The sequence below is a fragment of the Choloepus didactylus genome, chromosome 6 (genome assembly GCF_015220235.1).
Source record: "Choloepus didactylus isolate mChoDid1 chromosome 6, mChoDid1.pri, whole genome shotgun sequence".
In the NCBI taxonomy this organism is placed as follows: domain Eukaryota; kingdom Metazoa; phylum Chordata; class Mammalia; order Pilosa; family Megalonychidae; genus Choloepus; species Choloepus didactylus.
Genome location: NC_051312.1, coordinates 115829898 through 115847142, shown reverse-complemented (window position 1 = coordinate 115847142; position 17245 = coordinate 115829898). Strand labels below are relative to the sequence as shown.

The window sequence follows — 17245 nt, the reverse complement described above, 5'->3', positions numbered from 1 at the left end:
TCTACTGCTCTCCGACTCTACTGCTGTCGTCCTTGTCCAAGTCAACATCATTTCATTTGAGATATAATTCATATAAAGTACAATTTACTATTTTAAATTTTGCAATTCAATGGTTTTTAGTATATTCACCATCTAGTACAACTGTCATCACTATCTAATTCTAGGACATTTCTGTCCCCCCAGAAAGAAACTTCATATCCATCACTAGCAACCAGTTCCAATCTGGCACCTGCTAATCTTTCTTTCTCTATGGATTTTCCAATTCTGGACATTTTATACAAATAGGGTCATACAACATGTGACGTTTTGTGTCTGTTTTTTTTTTCACTTAGCATAATGTTGTTTTTTTCCCTCAGCAAAATGTTTTCAAGGTTCACCCATATACTATATATTTTTTGTCCATTTATCAGTTGATGAATATTTGGGTTGTTCCTACTTTTTGTCTATTATGAATAAGGCTGATATGAACAATCATGTACTAGTTTTTGCATAAACATATGGCTTGAATTCTCTTGGGTATGTACCTAGGAGTGGAATAGCTGGGTCATATGGTAATTTTAACATTTTGGGGGAACTGTCAAACTGTTTTCCACAGTGACTGTACCAATTAATATTCAAATCAGGAACATATGAAGGCTCCTATTTCTCCACATACTTGCCAACACATGTCATTTTCCTTTTTTAAAAAAATCATAGCCATCCTAGTGGGTATGAGGTGCTAGCTCATTGTGGTTTTGATGTGCATTTCCCTAATGACTAGCTGTTGATCCTCTCTTCTTGTGTTTATTGGCCATTTGTATATCCCTTTTGGAGAAATGTCTATTCAAATCTTTGCCCATTTTTAAATTGGGTTGTCTTTTTGTTGTTAACTTCTAAGAGTACATTGTATATTGTGGATATTAGATACTTATCAAGTAAGATTTACAATATTTTCCCCATTATATGTACATTTTAGTTTCTTGATAGTGTCCTTTCATGAACAAAATTTAAAAATTTTGATGAAAACTAATTTATCTGTTTTTTGGTTGCTTTTGCTGTCATATGTAAGAAACCTTTGCCTAATCCAAGGTTATGAAGATTTGCATCTATGTTTTCTTGTAAGAGTTTTATAGGTTTTCCACTTATATTGAAGTATTTGATCTATTTTGAGTTGATTTTTGTATATGGAGTGCTGTTATTTGATTACATATTTATAACTGTTATATCTTCTTGAAGGAATTTCCCTTGTTTCAGTATATAATACCCATTTTTTGTCTCTTATAATAATTTTTGTCTTAAAGTCTGTTTTGTCTGATATTAGTATAGACCCCTCCAGCTCTCTTTTGGATACTGTTTGCACAGAATATCTTTTTCCACTCTTACATTTTCAACCTCTTTGTGCCTCTGAATCTAAAGTGAGTCTCTTGCAGATAACATATCGTTGGATTATATTTTTTAAACTCATTCTTCCAATCTCTACCTTTCAACTGGAAAGTTTAATCCATTTCTATTTAATGTAATTACTAATAAGGGTTTATTATTTTTTTGTTTTTATATTTTGCTATTTATTTTATCTATGTTTGTCTTATTCATTAACTCCTTCATTACTGTTTTCTTTTGTGCTTGATATTTGTAGTGTGCCATTTTAATTCTGGAGAACTCACAGAATTCCCCATCTCTGTGTATGACAATGCCATCCACTCAGTCTTTTGGGTCAGAAAGCTCTGGAATTGACATTAACTCCTCTCTTTTTCACACCCAGCATACAATGCATTATTACATATTGTCATATTTCTATTCAAAATGTATCATAAAGGATCTACCTCCCATCAACTCCACTGCTACCACTCTAGTGAAGAGTGACCTCACTGTTACCTATGTTGGAATGACTGCCCCACCACTGTTCAAAGATTGTCCACAGTTCTGTATTCGATGGGGGTGCTAACATTTCACTGAAGACATTGATTTGATAAATGTTCACCATCATAAGGCTGGCAAAACTGTGTTTAAAAACAGCAAAGTTTAAGAGTCATAAAAAGTAACTTGATTTTCACAAATTAAATGTAGGTCACAAAGTTCCAGGCAAATTTTGAGAATTGAGTATTTGAGAGAATATCTGTCAAAGAAGTATGAAGGAAAAACTTTGTATTCATGCATTAAATTATTGAACACAAAGACACAAAAGCATTTTTCAACACCAATAAATTGAGCTCCAGTAAATACCCACTGATAGTTACTGATTTTGCTAAAGGAGTATTTTAATTTCTTTTATATCTTTGAATGATGCTATAGAAACTGCAGCACTGAAAAAATAAGCCAACAAATGAGCTACATAATATGTGTCAGTAAAATAGTGCCGTTTTTACTTCCTTTAACATAGAGAAAAATTTCAAAGGAATATAATTTTGTTGAAGCGTCATCAAACCATCTTTAGAAGAGAATGCAGTGCCAGCAAAATAGCAAGGCTTATTTCAAGAATTCTGTTCATACCTCAAATCCCTGTGGTCTTCCTAGACTCTCTTTAATATGCTTCCATGCAACAAGAATTTCTGACACAGACACACTTGTAGCCTTGACATCTATGGGAGCAGTACTGGGTTCTATACGAAGAAAAACAGAAACAATAAATCTCAATTGTAATGAGTTATGTCTATCAAAGCATTGAAACTGAATCTGACACCTGTTAACTTAATTATACCTTATTTTTGAAATGAAGTGCTGAGGTAGTTACGAAAAGCACAACAAGATAAGAAGATGGCCTTTTTGGATTTCTATACTTGGGTCAAGTGTCTTCAATACCTTACTGATGACAAATGACAAATCTGGTGAGACAAAGAAGATCCTTATCCCTCCATCAGCTGGGAATATCTCAAGAAGTTAAACTGTTTGTTATTATTGTCAGTTTAGCACAATGATAAAAAATAATGGGCTATGGAATCTGGCACAGTCTCTTTTCCTTTCACTTTAAAAATTATTTATATATATATTTATTTATTTATCTTTGGGAAAGTTGCTTCTATAAGCTCCAGTGATCTCATCTGACATAATATGGGTCTAATAAGAGTACTTACCTCATAGACTTTTTAAAGTTACTTTTAATTGGATTAATACATATAAAATGCATAGCACTGTGTTTTTTGTTGTAATTATTATTTTACTGTATTTGTTACTCTTTGCAGGCACAAATAGAGCCTAAATTTCTTTACATTGCTTTTTGCTTTTCCAACTGCAGAACTGTATTTCCAAGATTATATAACAAACATGTTATGAGTCATGATATTTAAAGGCATACATTCACATTTAAGACATATCAGCTGAAAAAGAAAGTCTCTGAAGGTCTTGGTGCTGTTGCTTAGAACTACCTTTTCATTTGTTTTCTACGTTCAGTGACCTTTTTCACTACATTTTCAAATACACATGGTCTGACTGGCATCCATCAGAAGGTACACTTTATTTTAAGTTGCACTCTATAAGAGGAACAAAGTATTTCTAGCTCTGACATTGCTGAATCATAAATACTGTGTCACAAACACTCGTTAAATGAAATGACAGAATAAATGTCATACATTAGTTCAAATATTTCTGTGTAAAGTTAAAAAAAAAAACAAAACAACTAAAAAACAACTCCATAAAAATTTTAGAGACTTTGATACAAGCTATCATCAGTAAGAGTTCAGTCCAGTCTGTTGAAAACATTTTAGATTCAGGGAAACTAATAGCGATGACAGAGCTCTAAGTAAGACTTTTTTTTTTTTTTCACCTGAAAGGCTTTACTACAGACATTGAAAGAATTATAACTATTTTCTGAGATTTTTCCTTTTCTAATGGAAGGTGGTCACCCCTCTATCTGGAAAGGACTTTTATATTATTAATTGAAAAATATCAGTCAAAAATGAGTACCTCTGTTACTGTAAAAGATAACCAAAAAAGGCTTTTTCAAAGGTATATGCTTCTACAGAGTAACGATTTTCTTTTGGTAAAGTCTTCATTTTGCTCAGTGGTTTTCCTCATCCCACTTTCTACCTCATTATTTGTGCATCTATCTGATTAAAAAATATATTTTGGAAAAAGCTTCTACTTCTATTTCATTCTAGAATTATGATCAATGGACTTGCAACAAACACTTTTTTCATTACTATTTAATAGGAGTTAAAATTCTTGATTTGGCAAGTAGACAAAAGGAAATGTCAACTTTTTTGAGGTGTGTATAATCTGATCTCTGGGATTTAGGACATGATTTATTTTAAAGGAAGCCATACTTTGGGTGTCATTTCCTGTTTTGCTTATCTTTAGAATGAATGCATTGCAGAGGTTTGTGTGCCAAACGCCTTCTTTCAGCTTTTATAGTATTGAAGCAATTACATCTTTGTCAAAGAAGATTGCAGAGGGATAAATAATTTCAAAGGCACAAAATATATAGTTAGGTGGCAGCTTTTCTATCTCTCCTTATTTCCAGAGACAGGAATTATTTCTCCATCAGCTTTCACTAACACCACACAAATTTAAGTACTTTTCAAATAGAAATAAGAAAGTTAAAAACAAGTAATAAAACATTTCATAACCCTACTTCTCAAATACACTAATTTCAATTTAAAAGCTCTGAGGATTTTAAATCAGGGTTAGATAAAAGCTGACATTTCACAGTTGCATTCTTGGGGGCTGCCCATGACAGTTGCATCTAATTAAATTAGGCAGAATGAATCAAATAAGAACTAAAGAGTCATTTTTTATTTGTTTCACCTTCTGGATAAAATAGTATCAGAAACAAACCCATACTAACTTGACTCAGAAGTTTCATCCTTTGTAAACAATGACCTCAGTCAGTTTACTTCCAGAAGTTTCAGTATGTCCTATTTATAGTTCAGTGAACATTTTCATGTAGATCAAAATGTTTGTCTGAAGACAAGGCCAACTGACTGGTTGGATTGGAATTAGCTGTTCTCTTTGGGCATCCCATTGTAACTGAACAATGGAAGGTCAAAACTGGAAGGAATTTTAGAAAATCACTTGGATCAGGGGACATAAATGAAAGGCTAGTAGGTCATATCCAGTCCTTTGTCATGCTCTGTTTGCCCACATAATCTGTTAAATTAATTTAAACCAATATTTAAATTCCAACATCTCAAATAGAAATAAGAATTTCTGGCTTCTCTTGAAAAAATATGATAGATACTAATGAATTCTGGGTGTAAATTGGCAGATGAGTATAAATTAGTTGGGCAAGTGCTCTTCAGTTGCCAGAGTTCCTACCACTCCCTGATGTATTACATTGGGAACGCTTCACTAATTTATGCTTCTTACTTGTGGTAGATTGAACCATGTACCCTAATTCAGACATGTTCTTAATCTTAATCCATATGCTTGTGGGTGTGAACCCATTGTAACTAGGATCTCTTGAAGATGTTATTTTAGTTAAGGTGTAGCCCAACTGAATGAGGGTGAGTCTCCATCCAGATAACTGGAGTCCTTTATAAGCAGAAGAAATTCAGACATATTTGGAGAAAGCCATGGCAAGGACCCAGAAGCCAGAAGTCACTGAAGCCCAGAAATGAAGGGAGAGGACATCACTGTGTGATGTGAGGCAGGGGAAATGTGATGTGAAGCTGAGACAAGTTCAGCCAAGGAACCCCAAGGACTGCTGGCAGGCAACACCAGAAGGTCACAGACTTTGGGGAGAAAGTACTGCCTTGCTGACACCTTGATTTTTTATTTCTAGCCTCAAAACAGTGAGCCAATAAATTCCCATTGTTTAAGTCAACCTGTCGTGTGGCATTTGTCATAGCAGCCAGGCAAAACTAAGACTATTACTTGACCACCATAGGCTTCTAAGTTGTGGACCTAAGTTTTATTTCCATGCCCTCATTTGGCAGTTGAGAAAAATGACATGCACCAGGGTTAATTATCCAAATTCTGCTCCTGACCATGAAAGAGCCCCAAGTAGGGCTCAGATCTCAAGTGTTTTTAACTCTACTATTTTCAAATTAGTACCAATAAGTCATCTGCCTCATTCTCCATCTCTTAGAATCAGTTTTGAGGTGCAGGAGAAATTTTATGAGGAGCATATATAGTTAATTCTGTTGCTGTCCAGTCACCTCCAAATAACTGACAGAGAAATGGGTGAAATAAGTTTAGAATCAACCAAACTAAAAAGGAGTAACAAAATAGATGAGGGGAAGAACACAAGTTAATAAAATAATTATCATTTATTGAGGATTTGCTCTGTGGCAAACCCTGTTAATTATTTTCATGTATTAACTAATCCAGCCAACAACCCATTACTATAACCATTTTCCAGATGAGGAAATCGAGGGGCAGAGAAGTTAAGCAATTTGCCCTAGGTCACACAGCTGACCAAAGGCAGAGAGAGGGTATGAGCACAGGGGAGGACTCCAGTCACTACCCTATTCTGTTCCTGTGCATATTCCCGTGTTATACACACCTGGCACTTTTTCCTTTGCTATTGCTCTTTCTTTCCCTTGCTCCCCCCATCCCCATACCTAACTTCTCTAAAGAATATTGACATTGGGCTCCCCATCTGGGCGCTCTACTTGTAGGTCTTGCTGGAAACCACCTAGAGCCCCATCATCACCTATTTAACCCTAATATAGGCTTAATATGAACTACCTTTATCCCTATTTTACAGACTTTTTAATAATTTTATATTACAGCAGCACTGATCCCCATGGATCCTGTCCTATTCAGGCATCCCGAAAACTCTCCTGATCTCTAAATCACAGGATGTTTCCTGCCAATTTCACTGCTGTCTATTACACTCAGGAAATCTGACGAAAGTTCAGGGACTTATTTCTGAGATTGTACTAGTGTTATGTTGAATAGATTCAAACACTTCAAAGGATCTCTTTTTTTCTTTTAGTCACGATGATATTAATTAGACCATGGATAACTCCTTCACTCTAATCTTGGGATATGAAGTGGACAGACTGACTGATAGATTTCAGTTTCAGTTAGATTAAAATTATGAACAGTATTATCATATTCATGAATTTAGATGAAACATTTGTATTAAGTGATCAAGCAGCTGGAGTTCTCCAAGTAGTATGGGGGGATGTGCTTGTAATGTTGATTATACATCTGACTTCTCGGGAGGAGTGGGCAACAGCATTAATCAAAGGAGAGTTTAATAAACTCCTTGGGAGAAGGGTTATGGTTTCACTATTTAAAAATTCAGTAAAGACAGCTGTAGTTGAACTTTACAGGCACTAATCCAAATGGATCATCTGGCAAAGACAGGAAATTATTTCTTGTATTTTACAACTAATATGCCAATTTATTAATTTTCAACTTCACATAAATCCCACCTAGCTCAGTTTCAGCTAAGAACTGATCTGGAGAATAAGACCTCATGAAATTTGGGTTTTAATTTGAGCTGTGGTAGCTCTACTTTCAAGGCGTTAACTGTATACCATTTTCTGTGTATGAGGAAAGGCTTTTTGGTTTTTAATAAAAATAAAAACAACATACTTTTTACATACAAGGCAAACAAACATAACTAGAAAACGTTAAACAGTATTACAAGTAAACAGAGTTTTTAACCTGTAATTATCTATATATAATTTCCATCTGATTTTCTCTTTAATTAAATACCCAGGTTCTTTCCCCTTCCAAAGCTATAGTAACAAAAAATAAGTTGGAGCTGTTATAAGTTTGACTATTAAGTAATTCTGGAAATATAAAAGTGAAAGCTGATTTGATTTTTTCATCTTGAAAAATATCATTTCCTATCAGTTGCGCTATGTATTTCTAATATTCCTTATTTTGGGACTTTGCTGTTAATTTGAAAAAATTAGAATTGTGTCCAAAGTGAAGTCTGAAATCAAACCAGAGTTGGAATGCATGTAATTCTTTATTTGCTTAAATGGTATACATAAGTGTAGTATGCCTGAATGGTGTAAGTGCAGTATGCCTGAAAATCCTGGAAGGCAAATATTTCTTCTTCCAGGTTTATGCCAGGTGCTGCTTGGTACTGACAGGACCTCTTGAATTACTTCTGTTGGGGAAACATGAAAGGCACACAGCTCAAGCACCTTTACAGAGGTGACAGTATACTGTCTTCTGACAGTATCCCAGGGCAACAGTCAATCACAGAGTCCTGAGAGTGATTTACCAAGCATCAGTATTTGTAAGTGATTACTACTTGCAATAACACGTTGCACTCAAGGTCTTCCCTGTAATAATGTGATTCTCATTCAAGGTCCAGTACACTTTCCTAAAAGGGAAATATAAGTGTTGATGGGAGTGTGTTCTGATGTGAATGTCATTCATTATTGATGTTCCAGAAGAAAATAGGTTGAAAACTAATACTCTAAGATATGCCATATAATACTTGTGTTCTGTACTTTCTTCCAAATAATGTTAATTTTGGAGGCTGCATTAGATATAGCATCTTGCATATGTTTCTTTCTGGCTTGGTGTCAGCTGTGCAAGCGTGTCCTCTCCTCCGTGGTGCTTTAAGCATGTTGCTAGTGTTCTTGACATGAAGAAGAAGAACAATGCCCATAAACAGAAATAGATGACCAATCTCCTCTTGTTCATTAAGAATATGGAGGGATTTTTGAGGTAACAAACAGGTAGACCAGGTTAATGGAAGAAGGAAGAAACAAGATTTTGTCTTACAACCTCCATCAGATTAGCTGGGCTTTGGGAAAGAATATAATGACAGAAGGGACAATGTGAATCTATATGAGCATCCTTAAACATAGAGGAGAGTAGCCTGTGGAATGAACACAATATATTGTTTTGTGAGTTTATTATAGCCTTGACTTTATTAAAAAAAATAACCTTCAGAATGTTCACTTGGCAGGTAAAGCAATAGCTAAGTGACTAAATAGGGAAGTTGATTTGTTCTTACTGCTCATTTAGGATACTTGTTTAAAATTTTGAATTTAAAATAAGTTGAAGAATTCAATTTTAGATTTGCAAGGCTTCCAGAGATGTTCTATTTCAAGATCTTCCTTTTTATAATGGAGGAATGTATAAGCTCAATACTTGGTGAATAAACTGCCAAGAGTCATAAAGTTACTGTGACTAGACTTGAATTCAGATTCTGCTGATGGTAGGCAAATGCTCTTTTTTTCCCATTGTCCTGCTTTTCCTGGTTGAAACAATTTAATGTTTCTAAAACTGCACTCATACTTGCACATAAAATTCCAAATTAGTAACTTTAATTAGTAAGCAAATGTCAAATATATATTTGAATTATGTTCTCAGAACAAATGTAGACTCTATCCAGATTTGCCTAGTATCTTTCATTTTTCAGCCTAACCAAAAATAAATGAAGTGCTACTATGAAATTTGTTACAGCAACAAGCTCCATGTCTCTGAAAGGAAATATGTGTATTTCTTATCTAACTTGAAAGAGAAATCTCCAAAGGCAAGCCATTTCAAGTTTAAGAGAATACACCATTAAAAAAAAAAAAAACATGGTGGCTACTAAAATTTAATTTAAATGCAAAGGTTGGCTATGAACTTACGAAGCCAGATTTCTTAAAGGCAGTATTAGTGTTGCCATACAAGACATATTCAGAAATGCCTCCAGTTCATCTCATATAAACTTTGAGGGTGATTGAATATTAATTTGAAGCAATCTTAAAATTATAAGCATATGTACTTTCTGAATAAAACATGTACCTCAAAATAGACGTTTGGAATAATACATAATACAAAATATTATTCTTTACACATTCTTGATGAGGCAGTATAAGATAGTGGTTAAAAGCATGAGCTTTGCAGTGCTACAGATCTGGGTTCAAATCCCAGCTCTGTCACCTACTAGTAGTGTGGATTTGGGCATGTTAGTTAACCTCTCTGACCCTCAGTTTCATCAAAAGTACAAAGGGCCTGATATTCCTATCTCAAATGTGGTTATAAGAGTTAAATTAGATAATACAAGTAATATGGTACACTGGCTATTTCTGAAAGCACTTCAGAAACTTGAGATCCTAAGAGTATGAGTATTTCATTGGAATACCTATGATTCCCAATCATTATCTGACTCTTTACTTCCCTGGTCATTCTTTTAATAGGATGAACTTTCTCTACTGCCCCAAAATTTGTCTCTATATTTTTTATTAAAAAATTTAAGTTAGCTTGTATGGGAAATCTTCATCTTACTTAAATCAAATACTAGCTTTGTTCTTCAATATCTAAATGATCTTATTTATTTCCTTCCATGAACTTCACAGAACCCAAAATATTAATAATTATTTTGAGTTACTCAAGCCACACAGGTGGACACTGGGAAGGAAAAGAATCTTTTTACACTGACAATGCCTATTTACAAAATCAAGTGAATGCTACTTTTGGTGGAATATTTTTTCAGTCATTTGTCAAATTTAGGGAATGTAAAGCCTTGTTTTTGCTTGCAGGGCCAACCAATCTGAACTTGAATAGTTTATCACCCTTCCTGTCACTTAGAAAATTGCATTTTCACATGAAAACTTGAAACATACCAGGATTTTGATGGAGGAAGCTGGATTTGCTCTTTAGCTTTACCATTTATTAATGATAATCATGAGTAAGTCAGTTTTATAGCTTACTCATTTGTAAAGTGGATATATTGCCTACTAGGTGTTGCCCTACTTAGCAATTTTATCCTGTGAATTAAATAAGATCATGCATGTGAAGGCATCATGCCATAGAAAAACCAAGGATTTAATTACTAGACACACCTGGGTTTAATTACCAATTAGAAGCTGTATGAATTTAATAAGTTTCTGAATTAACTGAGCCTCAATTTCTCTTTCTGCACAATGGAGATAATAATGCCTGGTAGGCAAGTTTGTTGTGAATATTTGATGAAGCCAAGTGTGGAACGTTTCCAATAGAAATTACTCTCTGGTATTTCTCTACCAGCACAGTGCTTTGTTCACGGGTTTAGAAATAAATATTTATTGGTCACATGAATGGAGTCTTCATTTAAATGTATTTTACAAAAGATTTAAATTTAGTGTGTTAAAATTAAAAAAAAAATCTAAATTTTAAACTAAAATGAATTGTGTAAATGTCCATCCAGATGATACAATACACTGTAGGCATTACTAAGATAGGTTTTATCATGGAAAGATGTTTGCATATATAGTTAGGCAGTGAAGAACATAAAGCAGTATCTATGAGATGTTCCATTTTTTTAAAATTAAAAAATTATCTGGGAAAAATATATTCTAATAAGATTAGTGGGACTATGGGTGAGCTTTATGTTTTCTTTCTACATTTTCTTATTCTACATCTTCTAATTTATGTATAACTAACTCATTATTTATAAAACAGAATAAAATATTAAAATGTTGCACAAAATAAGAGGAATAAGGAAACTGACCTCCTTCAGCTGAACAGATGACCACAATTTGACTAAAAGGCCCATCTCCTTTATTGTTATAGACGCCAACCTTCACTTCAAACGGAGTAAGAGGAGGGACGCTCTCATCTCGATAAATGAATTTTGAAGCATCAGAAGATGTCACCATTTTTTCCTTCCAGCCACGTGTTCCATTGGGTCTGAAAGCTACAATATAGCCGAAGCCTTCCCCATTCTGAAACTCTTCAGATACTGGCTGAAGAAAAAAGAAGCAATTGATTATCTGCAAAATAACATTAACAAAAAAGCCATTTACCCCTGAATCCTTAATTTTTTTATTAGGGATAACTAGACAAAAGGGGAATCTCAAATGTTCATATTAAATTAGAAACCAATATATATCGAATCACTTTACCAATCTTTGGAAACTTAAAAGGCCTAACAGGTTAAGAGAAGAAAAATTAAATGATATAAGTTAGCATTAAGAAAACTATGAAGAATAGCTCCAACTAGTCATGTATATGAAATAAAAGTCTCTGAATCCCACACTAGAATTTGACATGTTATAGAAATCTGTCATATAGCTTGGTGGTTTGGAAAATCTTGTCACTGAGAATGCTCTACAGAGCCCTTTACACAGCAAATCGAGGAGATACTAATGTAAGACTTTTCTTTTGGTATTTTTGCGCTTTCTTAATTAGTGAAAAAATTTGAGTTATGGTATTTGTTCAAGGAACTTCTTGGCTACATAGTTTCCATTTAAATTTATTTGAAAAGAAGTTTTGTACTTTTAAAATTCAATAGTAGGATCCAGGATAGGTTTACTAAAAATAGTAATGCTGAGGTTAAAAATAGGTGGAAAAGAACCGAAAGCATCACTGATAATAAACACATTGATTGAATACACAGGAATAAGTTTCCTACAAGTGGGCATTGACTGCACACCATAGAAAGAAGTAATTATGATTGAATAGTTAGCCATGCAACTAGAAAGTGCTACTGCCTAATACAGTGCTTGACACATAACAGACCACTCAATAAATATTTGTTAAATTAACACTTTTTTCTTTTGAATTTTGATTTGAAGAAAAACTGTGTATTGAGTGGAAGAAGAGATACAGAGTTTGTTGTATTAAAGCTTTTAGGGAAGGGGAATTCCATTTAAATAGATTGGACCTCAGTGAAAGTCAGGTTTTGGGAAGTTAATACCTCTGCAGAAATAAAAAAGAAGACACAACATTTTGTTAAAGAAGAGGAGAATGGGTAGAAGAACAGGACAGATGATGTGCTCATGGAAGATTTCTTATTGGGAAAAGAAGTCTTCCTGTATATTTTATCATCATTCTTTGAGACAGCCAAGGATTTGTTCAGTTTTCTCCAACAGTTATTTCCATTTCTGTGTATTCTAAGTCATAGTCCTGTGAGTTACACAGTTACATTTGATAAAATGGTTATTTAACATCAAAAAAAGAAAAGTCATTTTTATGGAAAATGAACGTGCCCTCAATCCCCTTCCCCTATACCTTTCTTTTGACAGAAGACACTTTGGAGGTATTTCGTGAGGTAGAAGAAAGAGTGTAAGTTGTACAGTCAAAGACCCAGTTTTACTGTTTATTAGGCAAGGAGCTTAAACTGTGCCTCAGATTCCTCATTCGCAGAAGGAGAAAAATTATCCCCACAGAAGGGATGGTTGTGTGGGTTAAATGAGATAAGACAGACACAATATCATCCATTCTTATGGTGGGGATCCTTCTTCCCTATAAGTTTTAGCCTCCAAATAAGTCGAAGATGCTACTTAATTGTGATAGAATTGTGAAATAAAGCCTAGCAAACATCTGAAGTAACATGTGAGAGAACATGTATAGAGACTTGGAGCTATGTATCCCAGGAAAAAAACCATGTCCTTAAACTTAATCCATTCCTGTGAGTATGAACTCTTGTAAATAGGACCTTTTGATGAGGTTACCTCAGTTGAGGTATGGCCCAGCTGAATCAGGGTGGGTCTTAATCCTATGACTGAAGGCCTTATAGGGAAGGTCACAGAGAGAAAGCAGGGGGACCAGCCAGAAGCTGAAAGTCAATGGAACCAGGAAGAGAAAGGAGAAGCCAGGAGAGGCCGCCCCATGCACCTCCATGTAATGAAGAAGCCAATGACCAAGGATCCCGCAGCTAGTCCCAGAACAGAACACGATAATCTTTTGGGAAAAAGCATCACCTTGATGATGCCTTGATTTGGACTTTTCCTAGCCTCAAAACTGTGAACCAGTACATTCCCACTGTTCAAGCCAACCCATTGCATGGTATTTCTTTTGGCAGCTAGGAAACAAAAACAATGTGTTTCAGTTATTCAAACTTTATTCTGAGATAGTCTATATGATGGCAAGACATGTCTTAGACTTGGAGAAAAATTACCTGGGACCTAGTATAAAAATGAGGAAGGTTCATTTTGGCAATACACATCTGAGTACAGCATGCTCAAAGTGTTTCTTAACCTCATTTAAACAGAAATTACTTGGTCCCTCTGTGCCAGGTACAGATACGATATGTGTAGCCTTAATCTCTAAGAAATTAGCAAGTTCTGACATTTGAGTAGAGGCTTTCTCACCTCCCAGGCAATGACTAACTCATGCCTTCTTCCACTTCTTCCACTTACGTTGGTAGGTGCTGTCTTTGGAACTACGGAGAAAAATGGGCAGAGAGAAAAGAGAATGAAAAGATGCGTTATTTAAATGTCCTTACAAAAAGAACACATCACCTATTCAGGTTGGGTAAAATCCTAAAATAAGCAAATCAAAAGTTTTGCTTGAAGTTAGTCTGGTCATACTAAATATTGAAACAAATAAAATGCTTGTGACATATTCCCTTGCTTTCAAATCCACATGGGACAGTTTGATATACATTTTTCATGGCCACATACTGCACTCCCCAAGTTGTCTTGTAAATACTCTATGGCAGCAATTTCTAAATTACAGTAAATCCTACAGTTAAGGACATCTAGTAATGGTTAGTTACATTTCATCCTACATATTGGTCTTCTCCTCTTTGCTAAGGATGTGGTATCTTTTCTGTCATCTGCCTAGGGCAGAGCCCCTAGTACAAAGGTCAATGCTAGCATTTCTGCTTTACCACAACCCCCAGAAAGCTCCATTTTAAAGAAATCTCAGCAACATTCCATGGAGTTGAGAATCTACTTTAATGAATAAACATGAAAAACAACCTGTCAAGAATGAATTTCATGGCAAACTGTGAAATACGTAAGCATCCAGTGAAACTTTTTCACATGAATAACTATTAAAAGAATAAATGTGTCAAAGTAATAAATTTCCCCTTCACTGCACCAAACCACAAAATCTGCAGTTGAAAGGGAACATTTTCAAATGAAGAACTACTAAATGAAGAAAACTATTAAAAGTAATCATTTTCCAGGCTATGAACCTGCATTAGCAATTTTACACTTCAGCTTTGCCTTTATATCCCAGCATATAGTTTTTAAGCGATATTGATATAATACTCATAAACAATAAATTCACTCCTATATATTATGCACTTCGATAAAAGGCTATTAATTACTGGTAGATATTCACAGCAAGCACATTTGATATACCAGAAAAACTGATGTGGGCTTCTTATACTATCAAAAGGAAAAAAAATCTCTTTCAGGAAGAGGGTGTGAGAGAGAAAAGCCTGTGAATATAAAATTGGCTCCAATGAAATAAATGACCTTTATTTACAAGGGTCCAAATTTTGGGGTCTTGGGTACCTCTTTCCATGAACACGAATTCTTTCATACTTGCATGTATAGAAGGCTATATAGCAATAGAAAACATTATTTTTTTCTCACAGTTAGACACAGATTGAAGAATATTCACATGTGGAATTGACCCTCATGGACTTCCTCAGAATTACACAGAATTGGATAAGTCTTTCCTCTTATTCAAGAAATCACGTGGAATTGAAATGAGAGAAAATGATGGTTTTAGAAGAATAATCATGAACATGTCTGAATTTATGTGAATAACATATCACTTAGGTTTTTTTATTTTCTTAAATCTATTTTAAACTCAATTTATTGTTTTTTTTTTTTTTTTGTTAGCAGTCTTACTTATTGTTACATAAATCAACCTGTGACATACCAGTGTGTCCTGACACCATGACTGAAAACCATTCTTGTATAGTTCTAGTTCTGTACTCATTTTCTGGTCTATGGTATGTGTAAGGTACACAGGAAGGTCTAACTGTATGTTTAACTGTATGAGTAACTGGTTTAGCTGTATATGTAAAAGGAGAGTTGCTAACTTCAGAGTTCTGAATATTGTGACTATTAATGCATGGTCAAATAAAGAGTGGAAGGAGTTCATTTGGTGTTATGCCATATGGTTTCTCTTAGTACTGTTTTTTGAAGAATATATATACATATATACATATACATACACACACACTACATTGGAATAATTAACTTATATCCTGAATTTGGGACTCTGAATTCTCTCCTTTGGGGATAACATCCCTAGGATTATGGATTTCTGTGAAAAGACTAGACATTGAAGATCCTTTTCTATTTTATCCACCCTGCAAACATCATCTAAAAAGAAAATGCTCACAACCTCTAGATTAGAGTCTCACTGCAGATTGCAGTCTCTCTAACAGGCATCTCTTGAAGCCATTTAAAACATATGAGTAGAATGGAATATGAGATTATTTATGACATTTGAAGTCAAAATCCTTTTTTCTGAAGTCTTGGTAGTGTTTCTCCACAGTCCACCAATGCTTTTATTTTTAGAAAACATTTTTAGATTTCTCAAAAATTTTAACTTTCCAAGGAAAAACAAGACTGAAAAAAGCTAAGGAACAGTTTGGTAAAAATTTCCACTTGAGGAACTAAGAAAACAAATAAGGCTTTCTATGATTTAATTCGTGTCTGTGTGAGTAATTTCCACATCAAATGATCCATAAATGACCAAAGTACTGTACCTTTTTAAAATTTGAAATCAGCTTTTGAGGTTTTCTCACTGGTGCTAAGTTCTTTTCAAGAGAAGATGGCTCATAGTCAACTTGACATAAACAAATAAGATATCCTTTCCTCACCTTACCTCCAATTTTAATGTATTCTAAATAACACATGGAAAAAGTATTATGGTTCATTGTGTTTTAACAGTATGTATGTTTAAGTACCAGCCACTCAAAGAAAGCCTACTAGATATAATAGGAACTACTATTTGAAAATTTAAGGCTCTAATAGCTGCACTCAGTTACTGTGTTTTGTTGTCAGGATTACAATGTCTGAACTGGGTACTCCAATTCTAACGGACTTAAATTTCCTAATTACACACAGATGATCAGTGGAACTCAGGCTCACTCATTTCGTTTCAGTTGGAGGCATGCAGTTATTATCTCTGCATTCAACAGTTTGGAGTCCACTGATTTTAATAACACCCCTTAATACTTATAAAACAGCATAATCTTGATTTGAAAGGATTTGACTTAATCTTTCAGAGACTTTCTAGTGTAAAAGTTCGGTAATTCTTGTTAGAAGCATAAAATTGATATCAGACATCTAATAGATGCTTCCATTGAGTTCAGAGAAATAAATGTTTACTCAGAAACTTTAGATATTTTCAATATAATTAATGAAAACCAGATTTAGAATTAAGTAGCCAGTCCCCTTTTTCTCTATTTCTGCTATGAGTAAATGTCACGAGTCTATTATTTAGAGAATCAAGTTTACATGCACAGTTAACAGGTTAAAGTCTGATTTTCCTGAATTTCTTTGAGGGCAGTGCTCCTCCATGAACAGATAATGTAATTAATACTTTGCCTACAAGCTGCAAGTGATTAGCTGCTTTAGTGCCTTATCTACCATGTTTAAATACAGAATATATTGTCTCTTTCTGTCTTACACATTGGAAACATTATGCAAAGTGACCAAAAGATATAAAAGTGATGTAAGAGTGA

General features: G+C 34.3%; 1 protein-coding gene across 1 annotated transcript in view; it reads right to left on the bottom strand.

Moving 5' to 3' along the window:
- CNTN5 (contactin 5) overlaps nt 1-17245 on the bottom strand; it is a 1285703-nt gene that overhangs the window by 39845 nt on the left and 1228613 nt on the right. Inside the window, exons 21-23 of the mRNA XM_037841191.1 lie at nt 13899-13969; nt 11315-11549; nt 2470-2579 (exon numbers count right to left, since the gene is read on the bottom strand). Of these exons, the coding sequence (XP_037697119.1) occupies nt 2470-2579; nt 11315-11549; nt 13899-13969 (416 nt within the window). The remainder of the gene's footprint in view (nt 1-2469; nt 2580-11314; nt 11550-13898; nt 13970-17245) is intronic.